Raw genomic sequence first — 18,427 nt, 5'->3', positions numbered from 1 at the left:
CTTGGTTGGGTCCACCAGCAAGCCCTTCTCTTGCCCGTGCCAGCCGACAGCCTCTGCTCCTAGGTACCTCTCAGGCTCTGCCCCACTTGGGTAAGTGTTATAGCTCTTTAGCTCTGCCAGCGAATACCTGGAGACATCGCGCTCTGTGGGCAAGCCTCCTACCCAAAAGCACTCAGCTCTCTCTCGCTCTGTGGGCTGGCATGCCCACCACAGTCATCTGCCAGTACCATGATTCTCACTGCTCATAATGCTGCTGCTGTTTCTCTGCTGCTGTGCTTGCCAACATTTCTTTCCATCTTGCACCATTTTCAGTGTTACAGCTCTCTCTTCTGGGCCTAGGAGGTTCTCAGTGCAGGGCCCCCTAGTCCAAAGGATGTGCTCCACTCCAGGTTATTCTTGATGGTGGTGAGGTCCCTCTCAGCCTCTATGGGATTGACTCTTATATTTGGTTTCAAGGCACAGCCCTCACAGCCAGGCCACAAACCAATCCCTGCAAGGTAATCCATATTGGGTGGTTTTATGCACTCTATTTGCTCAATATCATCAGTCAGAAAAAGGCCAGGGGCTGACTGTGGAACAGACCATCAATTGCTCATATGCAAGTTCAAGCTGAAACTGAAGAAAATCAGAGCAAGTCCACAAGAGCCAAAATGTGACCTTGAGTATATCCCACCTGAATTTAGAAACCATCTCAAGAAGAGATTTGACGCATTGAACACTGGTGACTGAAAACCAGAAGAGTTGTGGAATGACATCAAGGACATCATACATGAAAAGACAGGAAAGAAAGAAAAGACCAAGATGGATGTCAGAGGAGACTCTGAAACTTGCGAACATCGAGCAGCTAAAGCAAAAGGAAGAATTCATGAAGTAAAAGAACTGAACAGAAGATTTCAAAGGGCATCTCGAGAAGACAAAGCAAAGTATTATAATGACACGTGCAAAGAGCTGGAGATGGAAAACCAAAAGGGAAGAACACATTCAGTGTTTCTCAAGCTGAAAGAACTGAAGAAAAAATTCAAGCCTCGAGTTGCAATAGTGAAGGATTCCATGGGGAAAGTATTAAACGACGCAGGAAGCATCAAAAGATGATGGAAGGAATACACAGAGTCATTATACCGAAAAGAATTAGTTGATATTCAACCATTTCAAGAGGCGGCATATGATCAGGAACCAATGGTACTGAAGGAAGAAGTCCAAGCTGCTCCGAAGGCATTGGTGAAAAACAAGGCTCCAGGAATTGACGGAGTATCAACTGAGATGTTTCAACAAACAGATGCAGTGCTGGAGGTGCTCACTTGTCTACGCCAAGAAATACGGAAGACAGCTTCCTGGCCAACTGACTGGAAGAGATCCATATTTATGCCTATTCCCAAGAAAGGTGATCCAACCGAATGTGGAAATTATAGAACAATATCATTAATATCACACACGAGCAAAATTTTGCTTAGGATCATTCAAAAATGGCTGCAGCAATTTATCGATAGGGAACTGCCAGAAATTCAGGCCGGTTTCAGAAGAGCACCTGGAACCAGGGATATCATTGCTGATGTCAAATGGATCCTGGCTGAAAACAGAGGACACCAGAAGGATGTTTACCTGTGTTTTATTGCCTATGCAAAGGCATTCAACTGTGTGGATCATAACAAACTATGGATAACACTGTGAAAAATGGGAATTCCAGAACACTTAATTGTGCTCATGAGGAACCTTTACATAGATCAAGAGGCAGTTGTTCGGACAGAACAAGGCGATACTGATTGGTTTAAAGTCAGGAAATGTGTGCGTCAGGGTTGTATTCTTTCGCCATACCTATTTAATCTGTATGCTGAACAAATAATACGAGAAGCTGGACTATATGAAGAAGAATGGGGCATCAGGATTGGAGGAAGACTCATTAACAACCTGTGTTATGCAGATGACACAACCTTGCTTGCTGAAAGTGAAGAGAACTTGAAGCACTTACTAATGAAGATCAAAGACCATAGCCTTCAGTATGGATTACACCTCAACATAAAGAAAACAAAAATCCTCACAACTGGACCAATGAGCAACATCATGTTAAATGGAGAAAAGACTGAAGTTGTCAAGGGTTTCATTTTACTTGGATCCAGAATCAACAGCCATGGAAGCAGCAGTCAAGAAATCAAAAGACACATTGCACTGGGAAAGTCTGCTGCAAAGGACCTCTTCAAAGTGTTGAAGAACAAAGATGTCACCCTGAAGACTAAGGTACGCCTGACCCAAGCCATGGTATTTTCAATCACATCATATGCATGTGAAAGCTGGACAATGAATAAGGAAGACCGAAGAAGAGCTGACACCTTTGAATTGTGGTGTTGGGAAAGAATATTGAATACACCATGGACTGTCAAAAGAACGAACAAATCTGTCTTGGAAGAAGTGCAGCCAGAATGCTCATTAGAGGCAAGGATGGCGAGACTGTGTCTCCCATACTTTGGACATGTCGTCAGGAGGGATCAGTCCCTGGAGAAGGACATCATGCTGGGCAGAGTACAGGGTCAGCAGAAAAGGGGAAGACCCTCAACGAGGTGGATTGACACAGTGGCTGCAACAATGAGCTCAAGCATAACAACGATTGTAAGGATGGCGCAGCACCAGGCAGTGTTTCGTTCTGTTGTGCATAGGGTCGCTATGAGTCGGAACCGACTCAACGGCACTGAACAACAACAAGAACATTTGCATGGTAAACTGACCAATTCCTCCAAGGTGTGTAAAATAAACCAATCCCAGGGCAGGCAGTGGCCCAACCAGTTATTTCTGGCAGAATTACTAACCCAAGGCCAGAAAGGCCATATATAAAAAGAAAACCATTGCACTGCAAGGTTATTATAATATGTAATTCATTAAAATCCTAAAAACTGGAAGTACAATTATAGACCTCTCAATAAAATTTTCTCACCTGAAGTGGCAGGGGATCACTGCTGTTTTTGAAGTCTTCAAAAACAATGGCAGCCAGGACTTTTTCAGAGCTGTAGTTATACTTAATATAGTTCTCAAAATCAGCTTCTGCAGAAAAGCCTCGAACTGTAGAAAGAGAAAATTGTCCACATAAACAAAAAATCTGACAGATGGGATACCACTTAGACAAAAGTCTCTCCAAACATTGCAAATTTCAAAACACTGTTTCTCAAATATTGGCATCACTACTATTTGAGGTAGAAAACAATTTTAGGTGTATTATAAAGCTTTACTACAATTTTAAATAATAATCATTATAAAAACTATACATAAAGATATGACATTAGCCATCAGGGAAATGCAAATCAAAATTATTATGAGATTTAAAATTACAATTGCCACATTTCATACCTACTAAGATGGCTATAGTCAAAAGATGAAGTTGGAGTGATGCCACCAAGGAGTAAAAAGAAGCTCCAGAATTCCATTTCCCCACAGAAACATCAATAAAACAAGCAGAAACTATAAGAAGAAAACTTGTCAGAACTCTGGAAAACAAAGGTACACAACCAAGGGCAGATTACCTAGTAAGCAAGGGAAGCATCTGCCGACTTGTCTTACTTACTAATCTGTAGTGCTCAATTTCACTTGGGTAATTATTTCCCATCACTGGGGAAACCCATATGAAATTGGGCACTACAGATGATCTGGAAAGCAAGGTAAGCACCATGCTTACCTTGCCTATTGGATAATCCACCCCTGTACATGGCAACCAAGCAAATGCTGGATCCAGAAGAAGGCAACTTCAAATGGTAGGAGGATTTTGTGGATTGTTGTTATTGGCCCAGGCCCTACTCCCATTTCCAAGAGTCAGCCGGCTTGAAGTGCCAGACCATGTTTACAACTTGGAACCCTGGTTCCTGGTTCTGGCGGTAACAGAGCAGGACTCATTCACAAATTATTGTTTTTCTGTTCTAACATGTCTGTAAGCTCCCTGAAGGGCTGAAGCAAAGCACTCATGTCTGTTTCCTCCATGTTAGAATTCATGCAGGGCTGAGAAGTGGCAGGCATAGATGCAACAATGTAAGGCAATCTAAAAGCCAGTAGCCACCTGAGGCCAAAAAAGAGCAATTGAGACATACAATAAAATGCTTAAGGCCAAGGAAAAACCTAGACAGAAAAAGAGAGAGAGAGATTCTTTGGAAAACTGGAGCATTCAAAAGTGCCCTTGTTTACCAGGCAATCTCGAAAGCCACAAAGATTCTAAGTAGGGCAAGAGACTCGAAAAGGCCTCAGAACATCCTAAATTTTCACCTTGGGCTGATCTTTAGGCTCAATGTAAGCCTGGACAAGTGTCGATGAAGTGCCCCTGCACTGAGCCAATCTGCAAAGACTGAAAAATGTGGGCTTATTTTCTATTTTTCATTTCTTTCTTTTTTTTCCATCTTTAACTCTTGGAGATCAAGAACATATCTACCTGAATGCCAGCTAAACAGAGGCTAATGGAACAGAGACTTCACACACAAATTAAGGAATTCAGTCTTCGCAAAAATAGTTTGGAAAAGTCACTAAATCAATGGATAGCTGCTTCCCTCAACAAGCAATAGGCTAGCTACTACAGTCTTCAGCAATCAAAACAAAACGGCAGCAAACCTTGAGGAAAATTTTGTGCATTAAGAGACATTATCAAGAAAGTGAAAAAACAACCCATGGAATGGGATAAAATATTTGGAAACTATGTATAACGATTTAATACCCAGAACATATAAAGAACTCCTAAAACTCAACAAGAAAGATTGAAAAATCTAATTAAAAAAACAGGCAAAGATTTTTAGAATAGACATTTGTGATCATTAAGGCTGTGTGTCAACTTGGCTGGGCCATGATTCTCAGTGGTCTAGCAGTTATGATATAGTTTGGCAATCATGTGATGATGTGATCACTTCCATGAGGAGATCTAATATAACATGATCACCTCCATGATGGGATCTGCTGTGAGCAGCCAATCAGTTGAAAGAGATTTTCTTCGGGAATACGGCATGTATCCAATATAGGTGGACTTTCTGGTAAAGCTCACAGGCTTTTGCTCGCTCTGGATCCTGCAGCTGGCTCCTATTCATCCAACCTCCAGTTCCTCGGACATGAGCTAGCAGCCACCTGCTGTCTTGCCTGCCAATCTTGGGATTCACTGGATTTCGCAGCCTGTGAGCAAGAGCCCTGCTGTCTGACCTGCCAATCTTGGGTTTATCTGTCCCTGTGGCTACGTGATTCAGGAAAAACCTCCAGCCTGACCCATGGACTTGGGATGTTCCAGCCTCTACAACCGTGTGAGCCACTTCCTTGATATAAATCTCCCTGTATATATCAATATATATATATATCAATATATATATAGAGAGAGAGAGAGACAAAACCAGTAAAGTATATACAGAAACTTTACTGGTTTTGTTTCTCTAGAGAACCCAGTCTAAGAAAACATTTCTTCAAAGAGGATATACAAATGGCCAATAAGCACATGAAAGATGCTCGATATCATTAGTCATTAGGTAAATACAAATCAAAACCACAATGAGATACCACCTCATACCCACTATTATTAAAAAACAAAAACAAAAATGGAATATAACAAGGGTTGGTGAGGATATGGAGAAATTGGAGCTCTCTTGCATGCTAGCAGGAATGTAAAATAGAATAGCTGATGTGGAAAACTCTTTGGTGTTTCCTCAAAAGTTAAACAGAGAATTAACATATTACACAGAAATTTCACTCCTATGTATGCACTGAAAGGCTTGAAAGCAGCGATTCAGACAAATACTTGTACACCAATGTTCACTGCAGCATTATTCACAATAGCCCCAAAGTGGAAATCACCCAAGTATGCATTAACAATGAATAGATAAACAAATGTGGAATATCCATTAAATGAATAATTTCATGAAAAAAAATCAGCACGAATCTGGTTCTTATGAGGTGAAGGTTAAACATACCCCAGATTTCCAACTTCTCCAAGCTGCTGTGCCAGTCCATCACCTTTGACACTAGCCACTCCTTCTCCCCTCAGCACTCTTTTTTGCCCAGCTGGGTTTGGTAATTTGCTGCAATGTCTCGCAGAACTCACAAACTGCACTTACAGTTAAGTGTTTTACTGGTATGCAACTCAGGAGACAACTCAAAATAGGATGCAACTTGGAAGTAACAAGGTATAACTCAGGATCAGGATCAACTTGGAAATAATGATACAACTCAGGATGCAACTGGTCAATCGGGGTAGCTTTCTTGCAGGATAATGCTTGGGGCAAAAATGCTCCCTGCTGGTACAGTTCTTGATCAGACCCTCTCCACTGTTTGGCCTTTGTGTTGTCAGGCCTCACTGCCAACAGACCTCTCCACCATTGGGACTCTCCGCTGCTAACTGGCCTGCCTCACAGCCAGTGTAGCAGCTTTCTTAGCTCTCTTAGCTGCTCTTGCCATCAGGCCTCTCTGCTGCTAACTGGCCCAGCTCACAGGCAGTGTAGCAGCTCACTCAACTCTCTTAGTTTCTTTCAGCCATGAAGCATCTCTACCACTGGCTCTCCGCTGGCCCAGCTCACAGCCAGTGTAGCAGCCTCAGAACCACTTGGCTCCCCTGTGGTTCTTCTTCTCTGCCAGCCCAGCTCTTAGCCAGCATCTCTCAACCAGCAGCCCTCTAAAACCTCTGTATTACAACCATTTATATATCCTGATCCTCATCAGTAACGAGAGGGGTCATTCTCACGAAACCAGAGTTCAACCAATCCTCAATTAGCCATGAGATGTCAATCAACTAAGGTCTTGTTAAGTACCACACAAAAATATCAAACCATCAAGTTGTTTACAGCTTACCTAGGAAATGTTCATCAACTCAGAGAATCTCCTGCGCAAAAGTAACAAACCCTCTGAAAAAAACTTGGAAGTCCACCCCACCCCTCCCTGCCCCAGTTACTTCTCCAAATCCTCAGGACTTAGGGGGAAAAAAATCTCCAAAGCTGTTTTTCTAAAAACCAAGGTAAAGAGCACATAAAGGAACTCATTGTACCACATCCATATAACAGAATACTGCTCAGCCATAAAGTGAAATGAAGTTCTGATACATGCTACAACATGGATGAACCTTGAAAACATTATGCTAAGTGCAATAAGCTAGACACAAAAAGACAAATAGTGTATTTACATGAAACATCTAGAATAAGCAAATAGAGACAAATGTTTATCACTGGTTACCAATGGTTGGGAGGAGAGGGTAATGGAGAGTATTGCTTAAAGCATACTGAACTGTTGGGGGTGTTGAAAAACTTTTGGAAATGGATAGTAGTGACAGTGGCACAACATGGTGAATGTAATTAATTTCACTGAATTGTACTCTTACAATGGTTAAAATTGCATTTTTTGTTACATACATTTTATCACAATTTTTTTTATAAGATTGGCAGTAAATTGGCTAAGTATGAAACTCAAGAAACTCAAAATGACCATAGAGTAAACCAATTTTAATTAGAAGAAAAAGGCAATACAGAGCATAAATTAATGAAAACAAACAAAAATAAAGGTACTTAATAAAATCAAAAATCCATTCGATGAAAATAATAGAGGAACTAGTTCTAGATTTACCAAGAATCAAGAGAGAATATACAAAAAAACCCCACATAAAACAATAAATTACTAAAAATGACACAATATTTTGTGTGTTTCTCTTTTTTATTTTTAATTGTACTTCAGATAAAGGTTTACATAGCAAACTAGTTTCTCATTAACAATCAATACACATATTGTTTTGTAACATTAGTTGCCAACCCCACATCATGTCCACACTCTTCCCCACCTTGGGTTCCCAGTTACCAGCTTTCCTGTCCCCTCTTGCCTTCTCGTCCTTACCTCTGGGCTGGTGTGCCCATTAGTCTTATTTTGTTTTATGGGCCTGTCTAATCTTTGGATGAAGGGTCAACCTCTGGAGTGACCTCGTTACTGAGCTATTAGGGTGTCTGGGGCCATACGCTTGGGGTTTCTCCAGTCCCAGTCAGACCAAGTAAGTCCGGTCTTTTTTTTTTGGTGAGTGAGAATTTTGTTCTATATTTTTTCTCCAGCTCTGTTTGGGGTCCTCTATTGTGATCACTGAAAAATGACACAATTTTTAAAACAGCAGAATATTGTGACAAGTAACAGAAAATTTTAAATCAAAATAACATGACAAATATTTCAACAATAAACTTGAAAACCTAGATGAGAATGATAGATTTGATTTTTAAAAAACAAACCAAGACTGATACAGGAAGCAACAGGAAACTCAAACAGATCAATGACCATTAAAGAAATCAATATGGTTGAACAAAACAAAAACCTCCTGCATAAAAATGGACCAGGACCATACGAGTTTACAGGTTAAGTTCTGTTAAGCTTTCAATAAACAAATAATTTCTAGCTCCCTGACATGTCACTTGACATACCAAATGATGTACTGGCCAAATATGCTACAAAAGATCTCTTTGAAGTGTTAAACTGCAAAGATGTCACTTTGAGGGCACGTGCACCTGACCCAAGCCATGGTATTTCAATTGCCTCATACGCATGGAAAAGCTAGACAATGAATAAGGAAAACCAAAGAAGAACTGATGCCTTTGAATTACAGTGTTGGTGAAGAATACTGAATATACAATGCACCGCCAGAAGAATGTACAAATCTGTCTTGGAAGAAGTTACAGCCAGAATGCTCCTTAGAAGCGAGGATGGGGAGACTTCGTCTCACATACTTTGGACATGTTATCGGCAGGGATCAGTTGCTGGAGGACGACATCATGCTTGGTAAAGTTGAGGGTCAGGGAATAAAGCAAGACCTTCAGTGAGAAGGACTGACACAGTGGCTGCAACAATGGGCTCAAACATAGCAACGACTGTGAGGATGATGTAGGACCAGGCAACATTTTTGTTCTGTTGTGCATGGGGCCTCTGTGGGTCAGGACTTACTTCCAGGCACCTAACAACAAAAATAGCTCCCTGATTAGAAGGCACAAATGTGGCACTATATCCTAATATCGTGGAAAACCCAAGAGAATCAACAAACTATTAGAACTAACAGTTCGGCAAGATTTCCAGTTGTAGATTATCACGTAAATTTATTAGCATTACTCTACAGTGAAAATTTAATTTTAAATATGAATGAAACAGACTTAGCATCTGTAACTCCACAGACAGCTATACATTCTCTAGGAATTATTTAAAACAAGAATGCATAAAACATTAATGAAATAAGTTCCAACTATACAAGAAGATATAAAATAATACATGCAGAGATATAACAAGTCCAGTGAATAAATGACTTAGCACTGTATCAATTCTCTCCACAGTAATCTATAGATGCATCTTATACATATATTTAAAAAAAAAGCAAAATATTAGGAAGGGTGATCTGATGATCTGCATAATTTATGTGGAAAAATAAAGATTCATTAAAGTTAAGGCAGTTTGGGAGGGAAAAAAAATCAAAAAGGGGAGACATGCACTAATTATTAAAACAACCGACCCGCCCTTAACTATCTTCCAGTTAACTGACACCCACATAAATGACCTGCCAGACTGGTTGATATTCTCCAATTTATCTGATGTCACAGTATTCAGAATCCCTGCATTAGTGTGGCTGTGTATTTTTGCTGATACTTATATAGAGTTGTATACTTACCGAAAGTCACTTATCGTGCAGCCACATTTGTTTATATCAGCAGTACAGTAAGTCCCTGGGATTAAGAACATCCAGCTTATAGACAATGCATACTCAAGAATGGACTGCCATAAAGCCTAGCATATTAAAAATTTGAGTTAAATACAATGATGCACAGTAACTAAAGCACCTACTACGTTGTGAAACATGGCGCAGCTTCAGCAGTTTCAGCTTCCTCGAGTTTCAGCTTAAGGAGAATGCCGTCCTCCTTTTTAAGTCAGATCAAGTTGTCACTGACGCTGTGCTGAGCGTGTAAGTTTGCATCTGACTAAAATTTTCCTCTTATTTACCCTGCAACCATGCCTCCAAAAAGTATACTGGATACAAGTACTAGTACTTGTATTAGGTTACAGTCGCTCAATGGTAAGAACAACTTTAAAGGATGAAGTGAGAATAATGGAGCATGTGAATGGCTCTGCCCAGTGAAAGCTACAATTATTACTTTTTTTTAACACAGTGGTTTAATTCCTGCAATGCAAGGCTATTAATAATTTGGTTAGATGACCAAAATCAGGGTAAGATATCTATTATTTATTTTAGTGCAAAGAAAGGCTTGAAGCCTTTTCAATGATATAAAAGCTGTATGTGCAGCAAGTGAAAGTGATTGTGAAGAAGAATTTGTTACGAGTAGGGGGTTGGTTCAATCGTTTCAAAGTGTGGACAAATTTATATAATATTAAAGTGCAAGGTGAAGCAGCAAGTGCCAATGTAAGTGCTACAAGTGATTTTCCTGAAATGCTGAAAAAAATCATTGAGGAAGGAGCTTATTTGACAGACCAAATATTTAATGTAGACAAGACTGACTAATTTTGGGAAAAAAAGCCTGAAAGGACCTATATTTCAAAAGAGGAAAAAGAACACCAGGGCACAAGGCATCAAAGGATAAAAAAGAAACCCACTGCCATCGAGTCGATTCCAATTCATAGCAACCCTACAGGACAGAGTAGAACTGTCCCATGCGGTTTCCAAGGAGTGGCTGGTGGACTCGAACTGCCAACCTTTTGGTAGCAGCCAGGCTCTTAACCACTGCACCACCAGGGCTCAGCTAACGTTACTGCTTGGGAGTAATGCACCCAGGGATTTCAAGCTCAAGCATTTGCTTATGCATTGCTCCCTAAATCTGGGGGCACTATCATTAAGGTATCTCTTCCTGTTATTTGGAAGTCACATGCAAAGGCTTGGCTTACAACTGCCATTTTTTCCAAGATTGGTTCTTGAACCATTTTGTCCCTACTGTTAAACATTATTGCTTGGCAAGAAAATTCCTTTCAAGATTCTCCTTGTGACTGACAACACATCTGGATATCCAAGCACTTTAGATGACCTTCACCCCAATGTAAAGGTCATATTTTCACCTTCTAAAAACACATTGCTATTTCAGCCAATAAATCAAGGAGTCATAGCCTCTTTTAAAAAATAAGAGCCTCCTTTAAGACCTATTATTTACGGCAGACCTTCTCATAACCAGTCAGGCCTACCCAAGTTGATGTAATGAGCTTAAGGGAGTTCTGGAGGAATTATAACATCTAGGATGTCATAAAAAATATTGCTGATTCTTGGCGGTGAAATGAAGCAGTAAAATATGAAAGGAGTATGGAATAAATTGTGCCCCCAATTTGCACATGCTTTTCAGGGGTTTACAGCTGACGACATCTCCAAAGCCAGGCAAGCTGTGGTTGATATTGGTAATCAACTACAGTTAGTCATCAGTGTAAATTATGTCATAGAGTTACCTGACTCCCATGCAGAACTAACTAATGAAGACCTTATGGAACTAGAGTAGCTGATGACAGCATTTGAGGAAGAGGACTGGGACCTAAAACCCAAGAACTTAAAAAGGTTTTGATGAAACAGTTATCTGAAGCCTTTCATTTCATTGAAGCAGGATGACAAAGTTAGAGAAGCAAGATGTGAATACAGAGAGCTTCATCAAAGTTTACCATACAGTTACCGAGGGTCTTAGCTTCTACAAGGCCATTTTTGATGAGAAAAATAAACACTCTGAACAAACCTCCTGTCTTAGTCATCTAGTGCTGCTATAACAGAAATACCAAAAGTGGATGGCTTTAACCAAAAGGGAAGTTTATTCTCTCACAGTCTAAGTAGGCTACAATCCAAATTCAGGGTGTCATCTCCAGGGGAAGGCTTTCTCTCTCTGTCGGCTCTGGAAGAAGGTCCTTGCCATCAATCTTCTCCTGGTTGAGGAGCTTCTCTGCACAGGAACTCCAGGTCCAAAGGATGTGCTCTGCTTCTGGCACTGGTTTCTTGGTGGTATGAGGTCCCCACTCTCTGCTTACTTCCCCTTCCTTTTATCTCTTGTAAGATAAAAGGTTGTGCAGGATGTGACCTCAGTAAGGGTGTTACAATCCCACTTTAATCCTCTTTAACACAAAATTACAATCAAAGAATGGAAGACAACCACACAATACTGGGAATCATGGCCTAACCAAGCTGACACATATTCTGGGGGGACACAATTCAATCCATGACACCTCCCTTGATGTTTACTTCAAGAAATTGACTCCAATAGTAAACACCCCCTCTCCAGCTGCAGAATCAAATCCTGACTCTCTGGTACCAAGTTCATTCTCTCCAACAACAGGCCCGTCATCTTCAACAGTAGCCACCTCTCCATCATCTTTTCACACATCACTCAATTTTTAATGTTATCATAATGTCACCTCACAAATGCCCCTTCTAGTACGCAAGACATCATGGAATGAGAGTATTAACCTTTAATCATGATCTTTTTCTTCCTAACTAAACTGTTTTCAGAACTGCTTAATTTTTTTTTACAGTACTGTATACTTACACACATAAACACACATTCTTTCTCTTCAGTACAGTACTATATGAAGTTACTTTTATTACTGTATTATTATTATATACAGTATTAAGATGTTTTACTGTATTTAGAAGAACTTTTTTAAGTGTTTTATATGCATAGAAATGTAAAATATATACCATACACTAAGACAAAAATTTGATTAACTGATGCTATATAAGAACTGTTTGTACCTGTTCCAACTTATCTACAAACTCGACTTAAAGACAGACTTACAAACAGATCTCATTCATAACCTGGGGAATGTCTGTACTCATATTTATGTAAATTGAAATACACATTGTTTTCATCAAATATAGCTTAAATGCTTAGAAGAAAATGCAATAACAATGAGTCATTAAAAATTAACAGAAGATTTAAAAAATATAGAAACACTTTGCACTCAGACTACTTTGTAAGTGCCTTTAAGTCCTTGCTCCCATCTAAGTAAGTCAATACTGAGAATTTTAGATTATGTATTATGGCTAATGTTTATACAAAAGAATGTAGAAATCCAATCAGTACACACATCTTAAGAAAAATTTAAAAGGCTGCTGGAAAAAAAATTAGGTTTTTGTAATGGTATTTGTGTATTATTTCTTCATGATTCCTCATTTTAAGTGACTTTTTCAATTCAACCAATAAACTATTAGTTCCAACCACATCATATAATAGGAATATTAGTGTAGCACAAAGCCGTATCATTTAAAAATAAGATCTTGCTGGAAGAATAGGCAAATGAAGCACAGAGAGCAGAATCAGACCCATATTATGGAAACTTAGTTTATGATGGAAATATCATTATAAATCATGATTTAAAAAAAGGTATTGGGTCAAATAAAGTTGGTTTCCTAAATCATTCATAAAAATAAACCCTGTACGAATTAAAGGCTAAGACGTGAAAGATAAAACCACAGAGTTAATAAGATAAAATGTAGACCCTTAGGGGGCAGAAAGTTTATGTTAACAGGAGAGGAAAAACTCAGAAAAGGAGGGTGAGAATGGTTGTATAACTCAAAGAATGTAATCAGTGTCAGTTAACTGCACATGTAGAAATGGCTGAATTGTTGCATGTTTTGCTGTGTATATTCTCAACAACAAAATTAAAAAAAAAGATAAAATGCAGGGGGTAATTTTTTAGCTAATAGTGAAGTATTTACTAAGCAACACTCAAAAAGGGAAAACTAAATGAATTTGACTGCATCAATATTAAAATCTTCTGTTCAATGCGGAAGAGTTAACAAATTTGGAAAATGTATTTAAAATATCAATACTCAGCAGTATTAATATCTTGAATATACAAGGATCACCTGGTAAATACTTTTCTTAAATTCTCTTAGTATGTACGGAAATTATAATATTTGCTGGTTAAATTTTCCACTTATATAGAAATTTATCGTTTATTAAAACTACAACATAAAGAAGAAAATGTAAAGGGACTGATAAACTGGAAAGGTTTTGGACCTTACAAGTGGTAGAATAATTCTAAGTGGACTGTGAAAAGTTAAGAATGCATATTTTAATCCAAAGAGCAATATTACATATTACAATATGACACTAATATTACTTAAGTCCAGTTTATCCATTTTTTAAAAATCTTCTGAACATGCTTTTGGTGTCACATCTAAGAGCTCTTCAATTAACTCTAAGTCCTATTTTCTCTCCTAAATATTCTATTATTTTACAGTCAGATCTATGAATCATTTTGAGTTCATTTGTACATCTGGGAAACTGAGGTCTAGTTTCACTGTTTTAGCTACTGATGTCCAATTATTACAGCCCATTTGCTGAAAAGACTATCCTTCCTCCATTCAATTTATTCTTCACCTTTGTCAAAAAACATTTCAACATATTTGCGTACGTCCATTTCTGGGTTCTCCATCATCTCTCGCAGATGTGTCTGTTTATCCTTACACCAATATCACACTTTCTTAACTACTACAGTTATATCACTTTAACATCAAGGAGTGTGATTTCCCTCCATCTTATTCTTCTTTTTCAATATCATTTTAGCTTTTCCAAAAGCAATTTAATAATACTTTTTACAAAAAAACCTTAATTTCTAACCTTTTATACTGATGTTTAGATTCCTCTTCACATTCTTACTTATCTCTTTTACCACATCAATATTAGAAGGCACATAAATCAATTCCCACTCATCTGGATTTTCAAGGAAAGAAGGCAGATCACTGATGGATCGAGAAGTGTAATTGTGAGGTCCAGAACCCTTTATCTTAAAAACTGCACGGGATATCAAAAGTACCATTCCAAACACCAACACTACGGAAATTTCCAATATTAAATTAACAAGCTGCCTCCTCTATAAGAGAGAAAAAAAAAATAGTGTTAATTAACTTAAGAGCATACATTCAGTGCATCTGGAGATTTCTGTTATATTAAGCTTCTGCCAGTTTCACCCTGGCACAGACGGTGCTTCCTGGACTGTCTACCCCATTCCTACTCCACACCCCACTTTCTTACAGGTCATACTATACTACTGATTCACTCAACAGCTATGGTATTAATTTCTCAAAAGTGCAAAACAATTAAATAAGTAAACAAAAAGAGGATAAACTGAAATGCAATAAACAGACATTTCCCATAAATGCCTTCACCTACCTTTAAGGTAACATTTTTCCAGAGAAGCACTGCAAATTGGTTGAATGCCAAAGAATCCATTCTTCTACAAAGAGTCAACTCTAGGGACAGATGAAATATTTTTTAATGTTAAGTTATCTAATAAAATGTGAACTTTAATTCAAAAAAAAACAATGACTTCTTTCTCCTTAGTTAATCTCAGAAATTCATAGAAAGGAAGACCATATGTTTGAAATGAAGGAAACATTTGAGAATTGAATTGTTCCTATTTTTCTATTAATTTACTTAATAGCTAATGAACTTCTAGTATGTATTAACCACAGAAAATAGAGAAACAAATATCACTCAGACTTGGTTCCATTTTTCCAGGTAAAGATACGATAAAGACAATAGGATCTGATTTTTTCTATCCTAGTTTCCTTTAAAATACTTATTAAGGTGTTAAACATAATTAACAAACACCACCAGAACAAATTATGAAAAATCATTGATAAGATTTTCAATCAATATGTTATCATATGCTCAGAGGAACTACCTCATTCAGTGCTGATGTGAATATATTCGTGAATTACTACAATAATATTTATTGCACATCTAATATGCTAAGATAAAATATTTGAGCAGAGATGTCACAGGCTGCATACTGCAAGGAAACCAAATTTCCAGAATTACTTCAGCCAAGTCACTAAACGAAAAAGCAAATGACCAAACAAAAAACCTACATATCCTCCTCTTATTCCTGACTCTCCTTCTTCCTCTGTTGTTCCAGGCAGATAGAGACCAATTGTTGTGCCTTGGATGGCCACTTGCAAGCTTTCCTATTCACCTCTATTCTATCTGCTTGGAACAACAGAGGAAGAAGGAGAGTCAGGAATAGGAGGAAGAAATGCAATATGCGGCCAACTGCCTCCATGAACAACTGTTTCCTTTGCCATGAGGCCAGAACTGGATGGTGGCTGGCTATCACTAATGAACATTTTGATCAAAGATTCCATAGCAGAATCCTGATCATAAGGAGGAAAACGCAGAACATAATTTCAAATTCTCATGGATTCCAGACTTTCTGAAACCATGAAGGCTGGATGAATTCCTGAAACTATTGCCCTGAGATAATCCTCAAATCTTAAACCAAAAATATTCCCTGAAGTCTTCTTAAAACCAAACAGCAGTTTAGCTTAACTAGTAAAACATATCTGCCTAGAGCATTATGCTCTTTTAAGAAATATCTATACGGGATCAAAGTGACAACAGCAGCTCAAAAGATTAGACAGGAACCTTAGGGGGCAGTGAGTTTATGTTAATGGCGGGAACAACTCACCCCCCCTTTTGTGAGTTGTTTCCTCCATTAACACAAATTTATGAATGTACTCAATGTCAGCAAATGGTACACAGAAATTGTTGAACTGGTGTATGCTTTGCTATTTATATTCTCAACAACAAAATAAAAGTACATAATTAAAAAAGTGCCCAACTTTCCGAGTGATTAAGTATCCAGAGTTATTACAAAAAAATCCTCTAAAATGTCCATTAACAAAAAATTATGAGACATGCAAAGGCAGAAATTGTAATTCATACCAAAGAAAAAAAAAGCAAAAGAAACTGCCTTTGATGAGGCCCAGATGTTGAATTTAGCAGACAATGACTTTAAAGCAATGATTACATTGTTCATATGTAGAAAATATGGAACTAAAAGAAACTAGAGGTGACTTTAACACTAAACTAAAGGAGATTGTATAGGACTAAAGGAAACGAAGTATAAACGTATACAGGGTTACATGTGTTATGTGTAAACTGTGTATACATAAAGGGCAGTATGGTAAGAATGATTCACCAAATAATGAATATTAATAAAGGGATATAAATTATGAAGAAAAGCCAAATGAAAAGTCTGAAGTTTAAAACTACCAAAATGAAAAGTTCACTAGAGAGGCTCAAGAACAGATTTGAGTTGGCAGAAGAAAATTTGTGATTTTGAAAAGAGATCAACAGAGATTATGCGATGTAAAGAAGAGAAAGAAAAAAAAAATCAACAGACTAAAAAAATATGCGACATCATTAAGTGTACCAACATAATAAGGATACCAGAGTGAATGAGAGAAAAAAAAGGGGAGCAAAATCATTCAAAGAAATAACTAAAAACTCCCCGATCTGGGAAAATTTAAAACATAATTTCAAATTCTCATGGACTCCAGACTTTATGGAGCTGTGGAGTCTGCATGAACCCTGGAAACTACTGCCCTGAGATAATCTATAAATCTTAAACCAAATTTATCCCCTCAAGTCTTCTTAAAATCAAACAATGGTTTAGCTTAACCAGAAAGAATGCCTGCCTTGAACATTGTGCTCTATCATGATCTATCTATATGGGATCAAATCAACAAGAACAACTTGAAAGATCAGACAGAAAGCTTAGGGGTCAATGAGTTTATGTTACTGGGGGTAGGACAACTCAAAAAAGGAGGGTGAGAATGGCTGTACAACTTGAAAAATGCAATCAATGTCATTGAATTGTACACGTGGAAACTGCTGAATTGGAGTATGTTTTTCTGTGTATATTCTCAACAGTATTAAAATAAATAATTTTTAAAAAACTCCCCAAAAGGGATGTTAAACACTAACACATCTAAGATTAATGAACTCCACGCAGGCTAAATGCAAACAGATCCATACCAAACACATGATAGTCAATAAGTTAAAGGTCAAAAATAAAGAAAAATCTTGAAAGTAGCAAAAGACAAACAACTCATAACATACAAGGGAAACTCAATGAGATTAACAGCTTATTTGTCATGATCATGAAGACCAGAAGGTATTAAGATGACACATTCAAAGTGCTGAAATAAATTTTTAAAAAATGTCAACCAAGAATCTTATTTTCTGCACAGCTATCTTTCAAAAAAATGAAAGCAACATATTGATATTCCTAGATTAAAAAAAAAAAAAAAGAGAGAGAGAGTTCATATCTAGCAGATCTGCCTTACAAGAAACACTAAAGGTTATTCAGGCTGAAAACAGTTAACACCAGATAGAATTCAAATACACACACACACAAATACATAGGTAAAGGTGATAATGTATGTAAGGATAAACGTAAGTAATGAAGAAGGAAAAGAAGAACAAAGTAGTCATGAGATATATTCAGAACAAAAAAAACAAATGGCAGTCATAATCCAACCATACAATAACAACATTAAATGTGAGTAGATTAACTAATATAATCAAAAGGCAGAGACAGTCAGACAGGAAAAACAAAACAAAAAAACAAGATGCAGAGGTGGGGCCAAGATAGCAAACTAGCCAGAAGCTTCCACCGATCCCTCTTACAACAAAGACCTGAAAAAACAAGTGAGTCAATT

At 37.8% G+C, this 18,427-nt stretch overlaps 1 protein-coding gene across 1 annotated transcript in view; it reads right to left on the bottom strand.

Annotated features, from left to right (window-relative positions):
- The window catches only part of LOC100671410 (phospholipid-transporting ATPase ABCA3-like), a 253,632-nt gene extending 238,480 nt beyond the window's left edge, over positions 1-15,152 (bottom strand). The window contains exons 1-3 of the mRNA XM_003418893.2: positions 15,093-15,152; positions 14,541-14,793; positions 2,924-3,048 (exon numbers count right to left, since the gene is read on the bottom strand). Coding sequence (XP_003418941.1) covers positions 2,924-3,048; positions 14,541-14,793; positions 15,093-15,152 — 438 coding nt within the window. The remainder of the gene's footprint in view (positions 1-2,923; positions 3,049-14,540; positions 14,794-15,092) is intronic.
- Between the last annotated feature and the right edge of the window lie 3,275 nt (positions 15,153-18,427).

The sequence above is a fragment of the Loxodonta africana genome, chromosome 12 (assembly GCF_030014295.1).
Source record: "Loxodonta africana isolate mLoxAfr1 chromosome 12, mLoxAfr1.hap2, whole genome shotgun sequence".
Lineage (NCBI taxonomy): Eukaryota > Metazoa > Chordata > Mammalia > Proboscidea > Elephantidae > Loxodonta > Loxodonta africana.
Note: the sequence above shows the minus strand (reverse complement) of the source record. Positions and strands in the feature narration are given on the sequence as shown.